The 19733-nt window shown below is 34.7% G+C and overlaps 2 protein-coding genes across 2 annotated transcripts; one reads left to right on the top strand and one right to left on the bottom strand.

Moving 5' to 3' along the window:
• Positions 1-2699: 2699 nt before the first annotated feature.
• LOC107825167 (uncharacterized) lies at positions 2700-8940 on the top strand. Its single transcript, XM_016651997.2, has 6 exons — positions 2700-3646; positions 3764-3822; positions 4184-4253; positions 4359-4484; positions 4560-4688; positions 8278-8940. The coding sequence occupies exons 1-6, from the start codon at positions 2888-2890 to the stop codon at positions 8743-8745; spliced, it is 1611 nt and encodes a 536-aa protein (XP_016507483.2). The 5' UTR covers positions 2700-2887; the 3' UTR covers positions 8746-8940.
• A 3895-nt stretch (positions 8941-12835) lies between these two features.
• LOC107825168 (putative membrane protein At4g09580) lies at positions 12836-16181 on the bottom strand. Its single transcript, XM_016651998.2, has 4 exons — positions 15658-16181; positions 13938-14208; positions 13685-13855; positions 12836-13253 (listed from the first exon to the last, which is right to left on the bottom strand). Exons 1-4 carry the CDS (start codon positions 15918-15920, stop codon positions 13131-13133), a joined length of 828 nt encoding a protein of 275 aa, XP_016507484.2. The 5' UTR covers positions 15921-16181; the 3' UTR covers positions 12836-13130.
• Between the last annotated feature and the right edge of the window lie 3552 nt (positions 16182-19733).

Raw genomic sequence — 19733 nt, 5'->3', positions numbered from 1 at the left:
TTTTCTTTCTTTTGGTATTTATTTCAACAAATGACAACTCCCTATACTTTTCTATGTACTAAGTTATTGTTTGTAAAATATTAACTTAATGTAAACATTTTAAAACTTAGCATTTGATAACTTGATTTGCATGTTCTTCTTATACATATATTTTATTGATTGACGCTAAGCATACGTGCAACACACGTACACTAAAGTTGTAAACTTATATTTATCGCTTTAGGTTGTGCAAAATTCACATTTAATGGAAGTTCATATTTTTGATACTGTCATAAAGCAAAATAAATTACAAATCTATACTAAATAAATTCCTTGAGTTAAGGGTCTATCAGAAATAACCTCTCTACTTTCACAAGGTAGGGGTACATAGGGGTGGCAAATGGGCGGTTTGAGCTGAATTTGGGCGGGTCAAGATGAGTTAGGTTAATAAATGGGTCATTGCCCAACCCAGCCCAAAGTGTACTTGGGCTAAGATGGGTTGGGTCAAGATGGGCTAAAAAATGGGTCACAGCCCAACCCGCCCAACTTGACCCATATTTTAGAACCATGCTCATCTTGCTTTTTACCTTTTATATACCTATGTATAAAAGGTAAATAAATGCTATTAGTATTTTGAGAATAAAAATATAATTTTTTAAATAACAAATTAGTATTTAAAATGTGTAAGTTGAAAAATAATTTGCGGGTGGGGGGATTGGGGGTGGATGAGTGGTGCAAAAAAATGAAAAAAACAGAAAACAGAAAATTAAAAATACAAAAAAAATACTTTTTTTGTGGGGGAGTGGGGGTGGGGGTGCAGAAAAACGAAAAAATAGAAAATAGAAAATTAAAAATACAAAAAAATAAAAAAATAAAAAAAGTAAAAAAAAAAAATTGCGGGGAAGGATGGTGGGGGTGGTGAAGATAAATGAAAAAAACAAATTGGGACAACTTAAATACCTTGATTCTCATTTTTAAACTTAGATACAAAAACTAATGATGGGGCAACTAAGTAAATTTCTAGATAAGTTGGGTTGAGATCCCTTTGTTTTGGATGAGTTTCATGGGTTGTAATTGGGCTACTTCATGGTCAGAATGGGCTATAAAAAATGTAAAAATTGCATGGGGCGCCCTATTAGGTCGCCCCTTTTTAACTTATACCCATTTTATTTTTCCGTTTGCATCCGTACCCATTTTTTTGTTAAAAGCATTTTAAAAAGATGATTTTGCCCTTCTTTAATAAAAGACTATTGACAAAACTGTAGACTGCAAGGCAAAACTTCAGCATGTTTTGGTATGAAATTTTAGCAAATGAACTAAATAATTTCAGCATGCATTAGAAAAAACTAATTAGAAAATTACATATTGTAAGACAAAAATTTAAGCATGTTTAGTCTGAAATTTTAGCAAATGAACTAAAAAACTTCAACTTGTTTAGACTGAAGTTTCGGATAAAACTCATGACAAAACTGTAGACTGCATGACAAAACTTCAGCATGTTTTGGTATGAAATTTTAGCAAATGAACTAAATAACTTCAGCATGCATTAGCAAAAACTCATTAGAAAATTACATATTGCAAATGAACTAAAAAACTTAAGCATGTTTAGTTTGAAGTTTTAGCAAATGAATTAAATAACTTAAGCATGTTTAGTCTAAAGTTTTAGCAAATGAACTAAGTAACTTAAGCATGTTTAGTCTGAAGTTTTAGCAAATGAACTAAAAAACTTCAGCATGTTTAGACTGAAGTTTCGGATAAAACTCATGACAAAACTGTAAAATGCAGGATAAATAACTTCAACATGCATTAGCATGAAGTTTTAGCTTCAACATGAAACAACTTCATGCTTCATTAGCATGAAGTTTTAGTTTCAAGGTGAAACAACTTCATGTAAGTGTGATTCTGAACATGAATCTGGACAAGTTTCTGGTTTTTGGATAAAGCTGCTGAGAGGAGAGGAGAGTAGGAGATCTTTCTTCACGAATGAGGTTGCAGATCACGCGATTAATGCGTGATGCAGGTTTTATATCTTTTGTCAAGGGTGTAATTGTCATACTATTACGGATTTTTTGTCAGTTGGCTACCAAATCAATAATTTTTAAAAATACGGTACATGTTAAAAGATGACACAAATATAGGGTACAACTGCAAATTCTCCATAAAAATAATGGGTTAACTTGGGCTCAGCCCAAATAGACTCATGAGCTAAAATATTTGTAGCCCAACCCATTAATCTCTGTGCGGGTTGGGCGGGTTGTATGTGTTTGGGCTCAAATTGTCACCCTTAGGGGTATACACTACTATTTTCAAACCCCACTTATGAGATTATACTGAGTATGTTGTTATATACTAAATAAATTGTGCTTAAAATCATAAATGAAGAACTTACAAGTTCTTCTTGTAGCGAAAAAGTTACAGAACAGTGAAAATATACTTATATAGGAGAAATTAGGAGTAACAATAATTATTCAAATTACTGTTAGGAGTATGGGTGGATTAATTGATTAAATCAAATTAACTTACAGGCATAAAATGTTAAATACTATCACTTTTAAGTGTTAAAAGTGATTTTTATAAATAATCAATTAAGTGCTTGCAAAAAAATGTTGAGACGGATAACAACAAATAATCTATGTTTACCTGTCTTTAACAACATTAATAATAATCCTAGGGTTCACGTTATGTATATAAAGTGTAATTGGCAAGTATTTAGTTAGGAAAAAGAAACGAAGCAAGAAACGATTTGGACAACATTAAACCTAGGGTTCACGTTACAACGTATAAGGTGCCACTTATTTTTTTTCTCTCCAATCATAACATCCAATTTCTTTCTTCTTACCCCCAAAATCTCCCGTTCTACACTTTCAATCCCAGAAACTTTGCTTCTTCTGTCTGAAATTCAATCTCAATGGCAAAGAAATCCAAAGAGAAGCAGAAACAATCACAAAATGAAACCTCAAATTCTTCAGATATTTTCAACACCCTTTTTGGAGCAACCCCAACAGATTCAAACATTGATTCACTCTTTTCTGATAACAATCCTTTCAGAAGAAAACCTAATAATGACAATCCCACAGCTTCCAAAGAACCAAAATTAGGTATTCTAGAAGCTTCTATCGAGAATCAAACTGATGGGGTTTTTGAAAATAATGATTCTGATACTGCAAAACTCAAGAAGAGGAAGAAAAAGGATAAAACTGTAATCTTGGATTCAGGGTCTGTATCTGAAGAAGCTAATGAGGAATCAAATGGTGTAGTTTCTGATTCTCGGAGGAAGAAAAAGGACAAAAATCTAATTTTGGGTTCAGAAGCTAAAGAGGATATGATAGGAAATTTGGGTTCAGAGTCAAAGAAAAAAGAGAAGAAAAAGAGGAAAAGGGATGAGATTGAGGCAGAGTACGAGGCGAAGCGATATGGGGTGGTTGATATGGAGGAGGAGGTGGAGAAAAGGATTGGAGAAATGGTGGTAGGAGAAAAGAGGAAGAAGATGGATAATCCAGAGAATATGATGGTCTCAACTGAGGGATTTGATGATGAGAGTAAACTTTTAAGGACTGTTTTCATTGGGAATTTGCCTTTGAAGATCAAGAAGAAGGCTTTAATGAAGGAGTTTGGGAGTTTTGGAGAGGTAGAATCTGTAAGGATTCGGTCTATTCCGTTAGCTGATGTGAGTATTAGCTACTTATTCTTTCTTTTATGTGCTTTAGGTGTTAAGAATTATGTGTAAATTGTTTTACCTTGGAGCCTAATTTTGATTTGTTTTATATGTTACTTTTTTTGGCAGAGTGCAACTCCAAGGAAGGCTGCTATCATTAAGAAAAAACTCAATGATAATGCTGGCAGGTTAGATGAACACATTATAATTAAGCTGCATTTTGGTTTTTTAATAGTTAAATGGACCTCAATAGAGCGGAATTGATACTGAGGATTCACCAACTAACTTGTGTTTGAGGCGTCATTGGTTGATTGTTGGTGATGATTTTTCATGATTATTGTTTAGAAAGTTGGACTAAGATATCAAAGTTAACTGATCATGTGTATGGTTGATAGTAACACCCTTTCTGTTATTGTAACTTTAATGGGTATGGGAGATGAAAGTTTCTTGTCCCGAAAATGCTGCTTTTTTGCATTGATTGGTGTATTGCTATATTTCTTTATATCTGATTTCCTATTTTATGATAAGGTTACTTGGTTGTAAATGCAGTGTTCATGCTTATGTTGTTTTTAAATCAGAGGAATCTGCCCAGGCTTCTTTGGCTCATAATATGGCAGTGGTAAGCTTCTCTTACAGTTGATTGCTTTTGCATATTCTTCTGAAAGAAGCTCTTTTTCAGGAGTCAGATTGTTGGGAAGTTTGTTTATGGTATTTCTCTACATAGGTTGAAGGACGACATATCCGAGTTGACAGAGCATGTCCGCCACGCAAAAAGATGAAGGGAGAGAATAGTGCACTGTATGATAACAAAAGGACTGTTTTTGTGGGTAACCTTCCATTTGATGTGAAGGTCAGTTTCTTTTACTGTTCTAATTGGCAATTTTCTTTCTTTGGCCACATTTTGATTTTCTTCATTTCCTTGCAGGATGAAGAAGTTTATCAGTTGTTCTCTGGTATGAAAGAGTTGGAGTCGAGCATTGAGGCTGTTCGTGTGATCAGAGATCCCAATACTCTGCTAGGAAAAGGAATTGCTTATGTTTTGTTCAAAACGAGGGTATATATTATCAACTTCTTTTGCTTTCCAAATTTATAATGGCATTAATATTATTTTTCCTACATCATACTGACTTTGAAGTGATTCAGTCTTAAAAGTTGGCACTTTGATTATATATACAAGCTAGAAATTAGCTGTAGATGGAAATATCTTTATTTTGTTTGCTTTAGCATTATCTGGGTCCTCTGAATGATGGATACAGTGGAATAATATTGCCCACTAGTTTGGAATCAAGGCTTAGTTGATTGATTGCTTTACTCCTCATCTGGGATTAGAAAGACAAAACTCATTTGGTTTATCTGGGAAAAGAGAGTCAAGTCTTAGACTATTTAGTTTCTTCATGTCTAATTGTCGTACTAACTGGAGGAGTTTAAGATTTGTGATACGTGCTTCATATTACATAGACGGTTATTTTAGCTGTTGTCGGCATGCATCTCCATCAGTGTAGGTGTTTGCAGTTTTGCCAGTCTTTTCTGCAGCCATAAAAATCATTATTTGAATCTATCCCTTGAGTTGACGTGGAAAGCGGAAGCTTCTTTCCGTTCCCTGTTAAGCTTTTTGCCTCTTTCTGTTGGTGATAAGCTGGGCACCAATCTGTAAACCTCTAGCATCAGCTAGTCTCCTTAAATGGTGACAGTTACTTTCTGGGAGAATGTGCAAGGAAAGAGCGGGGAATACTATCTTATAAGGCCCGAGCTCTGGAGCATCAAATTGTAATTCTAGATTAGTTTCTTGCTTTTAGTTATAGTACCTTTAAGGTTTGCATAGACAAGGTATTTTGTGGTTCTGGGATTTGTTGTGGGTCATTGATTCTAGTAAAATAGGCTACCTAACTATTTGGGGTTATTCAATTTTTCCTTTGTTGCGGAAGAGTCAATCAGCTTTTCCCCGGTCACTTGTCCACTTTTCAAACATCACAACTTGTTATCTGGTGGACTTTATGGATGAAATTACCTAAGTCCTTTAGCTGCTTTAGTTTCTCTTTCTTTTTCTTTTTCTTTGTTTGGTATACCTTTTCAATTATAATGTTATTTAGAAAAAGTTGCAGAAAAGGAATATCTACCCAACAACAAAAAACAACAAAAAACCAAGTGTAATCCCACAAGTGGGGTCTGGGAAGGGTAGTGTATACGAAGACCTTACCCCTACATTTAAGAAGGCAGAGAGACTGTTTCCGGTAGATCCTCGGCTCGGGAACAGGAAAGATAAAGGAAGGGGCAGCAACAAGCTAACCACTCGGAAAACCGAAACGAAAATACAAGACTAACACCAAGTAATGCAATTAGAAAACCGAAACGAAAGCAACAAAAAAGTAATAACAGAAATCTAGGAATACGAAAATACACGACTTGACATTAAGTAATGTACGACAACACTCGGCTACCTAACCCTCTACCTTTATTCTCAACCTCCGCACCTTCCTATCCATGGTCATGTCCTCGGTAAGCTGGAGCATCGCCATAGGAATATCTACCCCTATTTTATTACTCTCTCCTGCCCTGTAACTTAGCAGCAGTCCCTATTCAATAATCTAAAGAGAGAATTTCAGAGACCTCCCCTCAGGTTTGGCTCTGTTACACTTTTTTCCCTTGTGGTTCTCAATATTACGTGTACCTTCCTTGTTTTGATTTTTGATGTAACAATTCTATTAACTTAATTATTATATAAAAATTTATGATCTGACTAAATTACCCTTTCTAACATACCCATGTTTAATTAATTTTGTATTCTTTTCTTTTTAAATTCATTTCCATGAATTATTTTGTTAGCGCATAGATTCAATCACTTTGCACCTGGGGTTGGTTCTAAATGCATCGACATTTGTAATCTTGGTGTATCTTTTCCTATTTGCCACTCTATATACAACACAGTAGTATTCTACAGCTTCTTCTTATGCCTTTTCTCACTGGTATGGTAGTATTCTACAGCTTCTTTGTATGCCTTTTCTCCATGTACCAGTGGTAACGTAATCAACGGGGTCAAATGAAGTTTCAAATATTGAAGGGGTTGCGGCAAATTGTGTGATGGTGCCTCCAGCCTCTTTGGAGACGTACTTTTTGGTTCAAAGGCTTCACAGATCTGATTCAATTTTTTAGATAATGGAAAGGAATTCTTATTCACAATGGGCTAAAGTCAGTAACAGAGATGCGGGAGCCATGGCAGTTAACGAGTTCGGATTAGACTTTTTTGAGGATGTCTTCTAGGAGAGCGGCGGGGTTTGGCAATGGTGGAAGTTGAAGCCATGATCTGAGATGGGAAAATTGATGGTCATTGAGCAGGCGATGGAGAAAAATTTGTGAGTGGTAGTGGTGGGATAGGTGAGGGTGACGGAAAACACGGTGAAATGAATTTTAAAATGTGTTTACAAATAATAATTAATTAACAAAGAAAACATATTAAAAAAGGTATTTTAGTCTGATTATAAATTTTTATATTAATGATAATTAGGTTAATAGAATTGTTACAGTAAAAAATAAAATTAAGGGAGGTACACGTAATATTGTGAACCACAAGGGAAGTTAGTGTTAAGGGAGGTCTAAAATTATCCCTAATCTAAATCTGAACTTGAACTGCTGCGGTTTTATCCCTTTTCCATTAAATAATGCTACCTTGTACTTATCCTCTCCGTTTAATTATACTTCCTGAAGTGACCCTACCAACTTTTTTCCCTTTCCTTTGTGCATAAGCACTGAAGCCTGTAATTTTACTTGATCTTTTACAAATTTTAGAAATCTAGCAAAGTTAACCCCTGAAACTTTACTACAAATCGCCTTCTAGGGACAGGAAGGAAATGAGTCAAGGAAAGATGGAATTCCTTTCTTTTAAACAAGCAAAAACTAATGGATGCATTTTCTTGAGCAACTATCCCTTTGTCTCTCTCCCGTACTGGCGGAAATTGTGCTGACAGACGGGATAAATAGCAAATTGACCATTGATCTATCTTCTTGGCTTTTCAAGAAATTAGACCATAGGTTGCTCAGATGTAGCAATGAATGTTCCAGGCCGAGAAAAAACTTCTCGCCTCATGCTTCCACCTGCATTTAGAGGGAGATGAGAGAAGAAAGGTCCCATTTATGTTGATCTTCAGGCAGTAGAAAGAAAATATTTTAGTTGAGTTGGTGCGCAAATCAGCCTTATTATGGAATTTATTGGTAATCTAGCTTTCCTATCTTATTCTTGTTGATTGGAGCCAGTTGCCCAATAAACAGATATTTATTAGTCTGGCGGTCTTTTGCAATCCTTGGAATGTCATGTTTGATATATATCATTCTTTTTCTATATGGTTCTTTTTGTTTAAGTCAGAGAAGCAGTACTTTGTTACAAAATATCATAGAAGGAATAATAGAATTACCTACAATAGAAGGAATAATAAATGAGAAGAAGGGTTCAGTTTCTAGGACTATCTTTTTCTTTTTTCCTTTTATAATATTACAGAGTAGTTGAAGTTAATTATTTTGTAAGCATGTTATTTGAAGATAATATATCCTAATGTCTTAGATGAGTTTCACTAATTTTTCAGTAGCTTTTTACCCTGGTTGCTTAAGTTGAAAGATAATTTGTTCCTTATATATTATACTTGGGTTCGCAGGATGCTGCCAACATTGTCGCAAGAAAGCGTAACTTGAAGCTACGGGATCGTGAGCTGAGAGTGTCTCATTCTAAAGCAAATTCTACTCCATCTAAGAGGAAAAGCTTGTCAACCGAAGACAGATTCAGTTCTCCAGCAAAGAGGTTTGCAGTACATTCAGCAACACCAGGCAGTAACAGTAACATGAAAGCGAAGGCTGCCAACTCCTACCAGGGTATGAGAGCAAGCAAATCGGGTGTGCAGAAGAAAACTCAATCTAGGATGAACGGCCGAGGAACATCAAAACCGAAAACCCAGATATCACAAAAGCCAAATGAGCGCATAGCAAAGAGACCATCTGTTGCTGCCCGAAAAGCAAAAGCACTCAAGGCTGCTGCCTCCGGCTTGAAACAAACTGGGACAAAAAGGAAGCTGGACAACCGAACACCTGACATTGCAGGCAGAAAAAAGAAATTTAGAAAATCTTAGGTCTTGCATTTGTCCACAATGTTGTTATACATGAGATAGTGTGCATTCGTATGTTCACTTCTCGGATTGTAGCTTCCAGTTTCACGTAGAACTAAATTGTGTACAACTTGCCCCTCGTTAACCAAAGTTTACACTATTGATTCTGTTTTCTGTCCGAGATGCCATTGTTAAACTTTGTGATTATCTTCGTTACCATGCTTCATGGCTAAATGAGTAGCTAGATGGTGCGTTGTTTTTGTTTTTCTGTTCCGTATAAGACAGTAGTTGGTTATACTTGGTCTATTTCACCAATATTGTCCGGGCTCCTATTTTCGGTTTTCCAACTCATAACAGGTAAGATACGGATAGCTCAGTGTAGAAATCGTGGAAAAGGATGTCATTCCCTGGAAAAGATATGGCCTGGTTAGTTCAAACGTCAAAGCAAAATTTGTGTTTCGCTCACTCTTTCCCTGGATAGACGGCCAAGTGTACAAACCTGAAATTATTGCTCTACCTTTTGCTCACTTTTCTCCCTCCAATATTGGCAAAATTGTTTTTCAAATTGATTAGCTAATTATTAAAGTACTTTAGGCATCTCTTACAAAAGCACTTTTTAAAATAGGGAGTTTAAAACGCTTTTGAAGCTTCTGGATGCTGCTCAACTGTGTTTCAATTCACAAAAGAGCTCAAGTACCAACAAAAGCGCTTTTGAAATTGTTACCGGACAGCAACCGCTACTCCCACACACAGTGAACGCACCAAACATGTCAAAATCTCCTCGGGCTGCCAGCTTCTCAAAAGAATGGAAGCAAAATTTGGAGATAGTGCGGAGCTATCTTGTCAAAGCCCAAAAGCGGATGAAGAGGCATGCTGATCAGAATCGCCGCTTTGTGGAATACCAGGTGGGAGACAAAGTGATGGTCAAAATCCCAAAGCGGTACTTGTTTGCAGGGGTCCATGACCCTCGCCTATTGCAAAAATATATTGGACCCTTGTCCATTGAAAGGCGCATTGGGAAAGTTGCATACCGGGTGGATACCCCAGCTTGGTGGAAAATCCATCCTGTTTTCCATGTCAGTCTCCTGAAACCTTTTCGGGAAGATATGGAGGATCCTTCACGAAGCCAACTCACAATACCAAGTATTCGAGGCCCCAATTCAACCGGGAAAAGGCGTGCTGAAGCTATTCTTGATGATCGAGTGATTCACGCCTCAAGAAAAGATCACCAGGAGTTCTTGGTGAAATGGCAGGGATGTGATGCAGAGGAGAATACTTGGGAGAGGGGAACAAACCTCAAAGCCTACAAGAGCCTGATTGATGATTACCTTGCAAGGAAGGCGCCGAGGACGTCGCCAACTCAGGTGGGGGAGAATGTCATGGGCGGCTTTCCAGCCATGCCCCATGATCCCTTGGACGCGCCCCGTGGCGTCCTGGCCAGCCTCCCAACGCCCGTCGCCACGGTCGGCCCCGTGGTCTCGGCAGCTCCAAGTGACAAGCGCGCATGTGCCTCTGTCGCCCCACCGATAGCCATCGCCAGCGCCCAGCCACAGGCAAAAGCCAACAGCGCCGCGCGCGCAGACAATGCCGCGCGCGCAGACCCTGATGCTAAAGACAAAGTTGCTGCCAACGGACTTGCTGCTGCTTTGTAGAAGACTAAGTCCTTTTCATTGTAAATATAGAGTAGTTTTGCTGCATTTTCTTTAAGTGTGATTTTCCAGCTTTCATAGGTCTAGTCATGTAACTTTGGTTTATTTTTTTTAAGCATTATTAAGGGGGACCAAGCAATCAATACTTTCAGGCAAGCAAACAATTCTCTGTACTGGTGTCTCTCCCCCCCGACATCGTCTTGTTTTCTGTAATAGCTTTCATTCAATGCAATCAAGCTTTCTTTCATTCTCAATTCTCTTTTCTGCTCTCTTTCAATTGCTCATGACATTGGTTTTCCCGTACGGCACTGACAATCTAGTCTAGCGTACGGAGGGGACCTCAGTTGGCGGACAGCAACCATACTTACATCGGTTGCCTAGCCTTACGTCGCCCTTCCAAGGAACTTCAGGAAGGCGCCGCGTAACAGATAGTGTGCATTCGTATGTTCACTTCTCGGATTGTAGCTTCCAGTTTCACGTAGAACTAAATTGTGTACAACTTGCCCCTCGTTAACCAAAGTTTACACTATTGATTCTGTTTTCTGTCCGAGATGCCATTGTTAAACTTTGTGATTATCTTCGTTACCATGCTTCATGGCTAAATGAGTAGCTAGATGGTGCGTTGTTTTTGTTTTTCTGTTCCGTATAAGACAGTAGTTGGTTATACTTGGTCTATTTCACCAATATTGTCCGGGCTCCTATTTTCGGTTTTCCAACTCATAACAGGTAAGATACGGATAGCTCAGTGTAGAAATCGTGGAAAAGGATGTCATTCCCTGGAAAAGATATGGCCTGGTTAGTTCAAACGTCAAAGCAAAATTTGTGTTTCGCTCACTCTTTCCCTGGATAGACGGCCAAGTGTACAAACCTGAAATTATTGCTCTACCTTTTGCTCACTTTTCTCCCTCCAATATTGGCAAAATTGTTTTTCAAATTGATTAGCTAATTATTAAAGTACTTTAGGCATCTCTTACAAAAGCACTTTTTAAAATAGGGAGTTTAAAACGCTTTTGAAGCTTCTGGATGCTGCTCAACTGTGTTTCAATTCACAAAAGAGCTCAAGTACCAACAAAAGCGCTTTTGAAATTTTCTTGTAGTATATACAATTAAGGGTATGAATTATATCCATTCCTTTTTTTTTCTCTATTCCCCTCTCCCTCTTCTTCTATGCAGATCTGAAAGCAAATTCTTCTTCCAATTTCTTAATAATCCAATACAATTTTTTTGAGACTGGTATAAGAAGCCACAAGAAAAACACAAATGGACGATCTAGAAGCAAAAATAAAGTCGTACTCGCCATTAAAATGGAACCAAAGAAATCTACGCCAAAGAAATGCTTTTTTTATGCTGACATTTTCTCAAAAAGGAATATTATACAATTTTGAAGATATATCGCAAAAATCACAGGGAATCTGAAAAATTTCTACCTATACATGTTACTATTCTAAAAAAAACTGATATAGTTCTAATACAAGATTTTAAGAGGTATCATTTTAGGTATTGATGTATCAGGTACAAGTTAGATACAAATTTGTGATATAAAATCGTGATACAATTCTAAAAAATAGTTATACAATTTTGATCTTATCTTCTTCAAGTTTCAATCTAAAACATCCACATAAAATCAACTCTAAACTTAAATTATGATAAAATATTGTATTAGTATTGTATCAGAATTGCATTAGGCATTGATGTATCAAATACAATTATCATACAATCGTGGTACAAATCTGAAACTTCTTCTTCTTCGAGTTTCAATCTGAAATTTTAGCTAAAACTAATTCTAAACTTAACCAATCACTCTTAAAATTGAGATATAAATTCTAAATGATATTTTTCAATCGTTTGGAAGAACACCCAATCCAATGAAATCACAAATTCATAATACGCGAATATCGAATTTAAAGCTTCGAAACTTTTTAATGGTTGTTAATGGTAAACCCCATGATGCTGCAATTTTAAAGATAAATATCGATAGATTTGTCAATAGTTGAAGCTTTTTAATGGTTGGTGGCAGAATTGATTCAGAAAAATATATGACGCTACAGTTTTAGAGAGATAGTAGCTTGATTTGTGTGAAAAAGAGAGGTATTGTTTGATTTGTATGAAAGAGAGAATGACTTGGAAATCTTTTGAAATTGGGAAGAAAATCATGATTGTAGGGTGATAATTTTGCTGATAGACGTGCTCCCTTAAATCATGATTTAAGGGATCCTTCTTTATCATGGTTTTGTATATAAATAGTAAATATAGATGCACAATATAATTTTTAAGAAATCTAAAGGAAAATAGTAAATAAATTTCTAATATAGTATAGCTAGGTAAAACCCCCTTTAAAATAAGCAGTTTTTTTTGAAGCTTGACCAAACAAGCTATTAAGCTATTTAAGATTTTGGCTCTCCAACTCTCCATTCATTCAAATATGAAACTAAGAAAAAGGAAACAGATGAAAGAAATGAATATAAGATCTAAGGCAATGTCTTCCAATAGCATGTCAAATAAACTATTACAGAATCATGACGGAAGCTTACACATCAATATCTTCAAATGACATCAGATCCTTTTTTCTTTTTTTTGGGTTGCTTTTGCAAACAAATGCTTCAGGATCAAATTCGATAGCTGCATAACTTTTTGCGGCAGAGACTCGAGCACAATGCACTTGTCTAATGCTAATCTGTACAGATAATGAAGTCATGCCGAGGAAGGTTAATAGTAGTCATGGCACTTCACAATGTTTTCTGCTGAAGCTGAGCTCTATAATTAGCTCTTGTTGCCAATCAATGTGGGCGTAACAGTTACAAGACCGATAAGGAAAAGAGTAGCTATAGAATGCATGTCATACAGATCACCCACTGACTGCAATTCGCCAAGAGTTATTCCAGCCTGCATTGTAATCCTTGGTCAGCATAGTCAATTTTAAATTTAATACAGCAGAATTAAACTAATACTGTAAAATATCGTAAATTCATAGCTTGTACACTAGTGTCTGGATTTTAGCTAATTTACTACCATCACAGCTCATGTTCACACAAGTAGTACACGAAAAGAGTTTATCAGATGAACTCAAAAAAGTACACAAGTTAAAATCAGCTCCCTCTTTGTATGTAAGATGTTCCATCTTTTTAATTCCCCTTCCTACAGAACCCCACTTCCCAGGAGTCGATAAGTCTACTCCCTCTTTGCATCAGAAATCTAAAATGTTTTTCTTTTTAAGTCAAAGGGAGCAAAAACCATAGTTGGCTAAAACGAAATATGTTCCCTATTTCTTAGTCATTGACACTTTGCATAAAGAGTTGAATAAAGAGTACGAGTACCCTGACAGTGACGTAAGCAGCTGGAATGATCCCAATGACAGTTGCAAAGAAGAATATATGGTAAGGCACGTCCACGATTGGTGAAGCAACATTGATAAATGTGTTTGGCAGTGTCGGTGTAACTCTCAAGAAAAGCATGTAATTTAGCAGCCGTGTTCGCCTTCTAGCCACCTGATAGATCAGAGATACTTTACTGCAACAGTAGCAAATAGGAAAGCGGAACATTATGATTGGGTTGTGAGTTGAAAATCACCTGGTCTCTGAAGAAAGTTAACTTATCAGGCCACAGTGAGAACACGAGAGGCCGCCCAATCAATTTTGATAGAAAATAGCAAGATGATGCACCCGCAGTAGCGGTGAACACGACCAGTGCTACACCTCTGAAGATTCCAAAGAGAGATCCAGCAAGCAGTGACATGAAAACTGTTCCTGGGATCATAAATGTCTGCATAAAAATGTAGACTACACAGTAACCCACAAGGACCTGGATGGTGTAGTCACTAGTATAGCTCTCCAGGTGATCCCTACAGAACATTTAAAACCATATGTGGTATAAAAATCATATAATACAAGTGTCTTTTGTGGAAATTAGTATGGAATAAGAAAGAAATATACTAGTATATGATATCATCTCCAACAATTAGGACAAGCCTGAAAATGCAGATTTGCATGCATGGTCAACTACAAGTGCAGTATTTGATAAAAACAATGCTAAATGTCAACTACAAGTGCTATTTGTGTAGATACCTATGCATCTGCTTGCACAAATACATTAGCATTTCAAGTGCACAGTTCAAAGCCAGGACATATCACCAGCAAGCAAGTTTAGTGAACAGAGTTGATTTTCCTACCCGTTGTTTGATCAATTCCTTGGCCAAGTACCCCACTCATGCAATGGGTGCATAACAACTTCAATTCTTAAAACTATTAACAATCCACGTCTTTTCTTAATTTCTCCCATTACACATGTTACATCTAACAATCCATTCTAATCACCGTTCAACGGGATTTACTTATAGCTCTCCATCAATGAACAAGCAACTGTGAATGTTTGAGATACCCCCTTTTTATTGATAAAGTAAGATAAATATGTTTGTGGTGCCACAGACTGAAATAGGCACAGAGGCATAGTCAGACAGAAAGCCTTTTACTCCCCAAACTGTCCTTGAAACTAGTAAATGTTCGTAAATTCAGATCATATTTAACCCCCTCATGTTTATTCCCCCTGAAGTTCACTCTTTTCACATTTAAAAAGAGGTTTGCCGAACATCTACACCGAGTCTTACCAATAAATTGTTTCTCTAACTCAACACTGAGTTATCAGCAGTTCCCACGTCCAACCTCATGGTCAATTAGGTTGATCGAGGAGTATATGTGTAAAGCAGAGCAAGGGCAATTCACTAGTGTCACTTTCAATTGCCTCTCAGTCGACCATCTAGAATAATGTACTAGATATAATAAACTTTCTACTTTTTTATCCATCAAATGTCAAAGGGCTAAGTTTTCCCTCCTCCTTTCCTTCAAAGAATCTGTTACTCCGCTTTAATTTACAATGAGCATCATTTCTCTAATTCGAGCAGGTCAGCTGCATCTACATTCTCTTCTATGCTAATGGGTTTACAGATGGCACCAAAGTTATAACCTTCTCAAAAAGCTTCTTTTTTTTTTTACAAATCTAGTAATGGACATAAACTACCCCCTTAAGCTCTTCAATCCAACATCTTACAAATCAACAAATTTTGGCCTTTCCATTGGAAGGCATAATTTTTCTAACTGGGGTTTGTTGGGGGTGGGGGAAGCCAGACACCATTTCAGCACTTTTTAGGTCAAAGATTTCCCCTTTTTCCATCTTCTCTCAAAACCAAAAAAGAAAATCAAAAAATAGCTTGGCAAGCTAAAATATGCATTGAATTAAGATATTGGGAAAATACATTCAAAGCCAATAAGAATGACAAAAAAGATGCCATTTTTACCTGAGTATTTGAAGATCTTCAAGATTTCTTGGAAGCTTTAGGAAGCTATAATCAGAGGCAGGCATAGTTAGATAAATACAAAGCAGACCCAATGCATAACCCAAAACAACACCACCTGCTACCCCAATCTCCCAAAATGTCAAAGGAAACTTATTAACAGATTTAGTTTCATTTATTACAACACCACTACTTGCACCTTTTCCCCCATTCCCTTGCATTTCACACTTCAAAGATGAAGATGATGTTCCAACTTCTCCCTCCATTTTTTCAACAATAATCTAACCAAACCAAAAAAAATCTTGAACCAATTTTAGAAAAAGGAAACAAATTTATGCACAAGCATAGAGGGGGAAGGAAGTTTAATTTTGTGGGTTTGTTTTCGTTTGCTTTAGAAATACTCTTCCTTCATTCCCCTCCCTCTTTCTATGTGCTAAAAAAGGTTTCCTTTTTTTTTTTCTGTTTGTCTTTCTCAATCAATTTATGGAGGAAGATAAAGAATATTCCTTCATTCTCTGAATCAAACCAAAAGGGCAGGGGAAAGCTTACTCAATTATACTCTTCTCTGGGGGTGTTTTTCTAATTAAAGAAAAGTTACGAAGAAATGGTTGACATTACTTGCTACACGTAAACGTTTTCATCGTTTGTTTGGTTATCGACTACTATTTCTTTTTGTTTTACCTTTTTTTCTTTTTCTCTTTTATAAGGAATGTTTGATTATAAGGATAAGAGATTATAATCTCAGCATAAATATAGAATAATTTTGTTTCATGTTTGTTAAATTTTTAGTTTTAATATGAATACTTTGAAATTATTTATATCATAACTACGACATTATTTTTATATCATCTCTATGTGGAATAACAATCACGTGCATATTAGTCGGTCACTCTCCAAAATTCTTCTCTCAAAGTATTTTAGGGAAGCTAAGGTTAAAATTTTTTAAAAAAATCATGTATTTCTAGTGTAAAATCAAATTTGATCCTGAACATACCTTTATCTCTAGTGATCAGAATAAATTTATCCATTCAATTATGAAAAATAAAATAAATTTACCATCCGTCTAAATTAGATTCTAAATATGCCCTTATCACGAGTGAACTAGCTCATATTTGTCCCTCAAATCCAACGAACTTTCAACTTGTTATTTATACCCATTTAAACTATATTTTTATTATTAAGATGGAGTGTCACCATGCAAGATAATAATGTCAACCCCAAAAACAATTGTACAAAATTTAACCAAAAAGATTATATAGATCCAAAATAGTTAAAAGAGTCAAAAGCATCTAATTTCCCATTATACATATTCATATTTTTAAATTTTTTTTAACTCTCCAAAAATTTAACAACTATTAAATAGAACACCAATTCTAGAAGACCAATTATTTTTCAATGGAAAAAATAATATTCAAGAACACAAATACAAATTAAAGTTCTTAAATCAGTAAAAATAATTAAAAGTAAATGAAGAAAGTGAGTTATTATGTACACTTAACGAGAAGTTCTGATCTTGCTGAAAAAATTACTATTGCTGCCATGCCTGAAAGAATAAAATTTATTAAATATTATTTATATTTCTTTTGAGCTATATTTATGCATATAATTGCAGTTTCATAGACAAAAGAGTGTTGAAATTCACAAAGATATAAATTAAAAGTGAGAAGACTTATTTGTTGTCCTTTGAGCAAAATAATATATTTTGTGAATCTCTGCTTTTGATGTGTATTTATGGAGGGAAAATATTGTACATGTTCTTTTTCTTTTCTCTTATTTTCTTCTTTTTGTCCTTCCTCTTGTTCTTTTAGAAATAGAAGTCAAATTTTTAACTCTAAGGTAAAAAGGTTTATTGAAAAAAATAAATTGTTTCAGTTTTGGTGAAGGCAAATATGAGCTAGTCAAATCATGATAAAGGCATATTTGGGACCAAATTGCCTTTTACAAATTTGTTTTTAGTTTTATGACCTTACCTTTTTTTTTTTTACACATGGGAGATTTACTTTTACACATAAAAAATCTTTCATTTACACATAAGAGATCTAAAAAGGACATTTTCTTAAATTTAATATTGTAAAAGGCTAAGAAGGCCTAAAACCCCAGTAAATCTGAACCAATCCACTATTAATAATGATATGTTTGGGATCAAATTCAAAATAAGGGCAAATTTGCTCTATTTTCAATAATTGAGGGACATTTCAGCCCTTTCCTTATTTTGTATTATACCCTACGTATCTTATTTTTAGTTTAATATATCAAATATTACCAATAAAATATATCTACTTCACATTATAATCCCCTAGTTTAATCACGTCATTATCTAATTCCCCTGGTTTTATCCTCACATTATAATCCTAGTATCTAGAACATCCTTTTAAGCTTCCATGAAATTTAATAGGTATTAAATGTTGACCTAAATCACAATTAATTAAGGATTAAAAGTTACGGAATCGTGGCAATTGAACCTAAACCAGAAATAAGGGCTTAAAAGTTACATTTGGTAGAAAATCAGACTCAAACCTAAAAAAAAAATTAAACTAATGAAGTTAGGCAAAATTGAAATGAAAGAAAATGACAGTGAAACAAAACTATAATCAATGCTCAATTTTTTAGCTTAAGATCATTGCCATTTTGCCAATCAACGTCATCATGTTTCTCTTCAAGGGAAAAAGAACATGACAATTGTTTTAGAAGTCCAGCAGCAACAAATTCTAATTGTTAAGTATATGAGGATTCGTTGGACTAAAAATAACAAATATCCTTTTCAACTCTAACTATTGATAATTACCATTATTGGAGAAGTAAAACACAGAGATGATGCAAATAGAGAAGGTTTGACAGTTGTGCAATGTACATATGGATGCAGACAAATGGAAATTATTTGGAGGATTTCATGGCTGGAACATGGAGGCGTGGAATTGTATATTCCTTTTTCCTGTAAAATATGAACACTACTATTAAAAAAGTCTAATAATTCAAATTTGACTGGCTTATATCCTCTGAAGGCATTTCCTTTATATTTTTCATGTTTATTTATATTCAAAGCATAAGATTGGCATTTATTGAAGGTTAAATTTTTATTGTTATTTGTCTTTGGGTGGGGGGAAGAAGAAGATCTAATGAGAATTGAATTTAAAACATTTGGATGTGTGAATTAATTCTTGAGATTTTTACATGGTAGGTCTCTTATTTAAGACTATTTAAATAAATAACATCACTTGTGGTTTATTTCAATAATGAAAGATTTTTTTACTATTTTGGCAGGTTAAGAAAATAAATAGATCCCACTAAATCAGAGATTTATTTTATTCCCTTCTTCCTTATTAAATGTTTCTCTCTCATCTATATGGTAATGAAAATATGAAAAATTCAAATTTTTGGAGTTTAATTTTTTTTAATTGTTTGGACATTTAGATCTATAATCATGTATGAAGTAATGTAATCAGTAAATATTTATAAAACGTACATTATATAGTCACATATTTTCTATTTAATAATTTTATATTCTATTACATTTGAATATAACAGTTACAGATTCATCGCATCTTTCTAGAATAAATTTAAAGATTTGTGTTATTTTTTTAGTATAAATTTGTCATAATAAATTTAAGAATCCTTTATGCCATGATTTTCTCTTCCTTTTCACTATTTTCTCTCCCTTCCACAAAATTCAATCACTAAATAAAATGAAAGGTTTTAAACGTGAAACATTCATGAGTTATTTTTATACTTTATATATAATAGTAATACTACATAATGTTTAAACAACTACAATGTGCTCTAAATATATAATATTTATACAATAAATATGTGGTATATATTATATTATAAAATTTAATATTCCGAATATACGTCGTATATATTTATCATATTGAGAAAAAGAGTTATATACTATGTATATCCAAATAAAATAATATTTTATACTAATAATATTTAATTTATACTTCATAATATACTTATTAAATAAATATTAATGTATTATACAAATAATATAATATGTATAATATCTAAATATTATAAATATCACTTATTCATCCAAGCATGCACTATTATACAAGCATTCACATTTATCAATAAAATAT

Source organism: Nicotiana tabacum, chromosome 23 (genome assembly GCF_000715075.1).
Source record: "Nicotiana tabacum cultivar K326 chromosome 23, ASM71507v2, whole genome shotgun sequence".
NCBI lineage: Eukaryota > Viridiplantae > Streptophyta > Magnoliopsida > Solanales > Solanaceae > Nicotiana > Nicotiana tabacum.
This window is presented reverse-complemented; position numbering and strand designations above follow the sequence as displayed.

What these genes read in the sequence shown, in the direction of transcription:
- LOC107825167 (XM_016651997.2), top strand. Translation starts at nt 2,888, where the DNA reads ATGGCAAAGAAATCCAAAGAGAAGCAGAAACAATCACAAAATGAAACC. An exon ending in TGGCTCATAATATGGCAGTG is followed by an intron (nt 4,254 to 4,358) that starts GTAAGCTTCTCT and finishes TTCTCTACATAG; the next exon opens with GTTGAAGGACGACATATCCG. An exon ending in ATGTTTTGTTCAAAACGAGG is followed by an intron (nt 4,689 to 8,277) that starts GTATATATTATC and finishes TTGGGTTCGCAG; the next exon opens with GATGCTGCCAACATTGTCGC.
- LOC107825168 (XM_016651998.2), bottom strand. Translation starts at nt 15,920, where the DNA reads ATGGAGGGAGAAGTTGGAACATCATCTTCATCTTTGAAGTGTGAAATG. An exon ending in GAAGATCTTCAAATACTCAG is followed by an intron (nt 14,209 to 15,657) that starts GTAAAAATGGCA and finishes AATGTTCTGTAG; the next exon opens with GGATCACCTGGAGAGCTATA. An exon ending in TAACTTTCTTCAGAGACCAG is followed by an intron (nt 13,856 to 13,937) that starts GTGATTTTCAAC and finishes CTGATCTATCAG; the next exon opens with GTGGCTAGAAGGCGAACACG.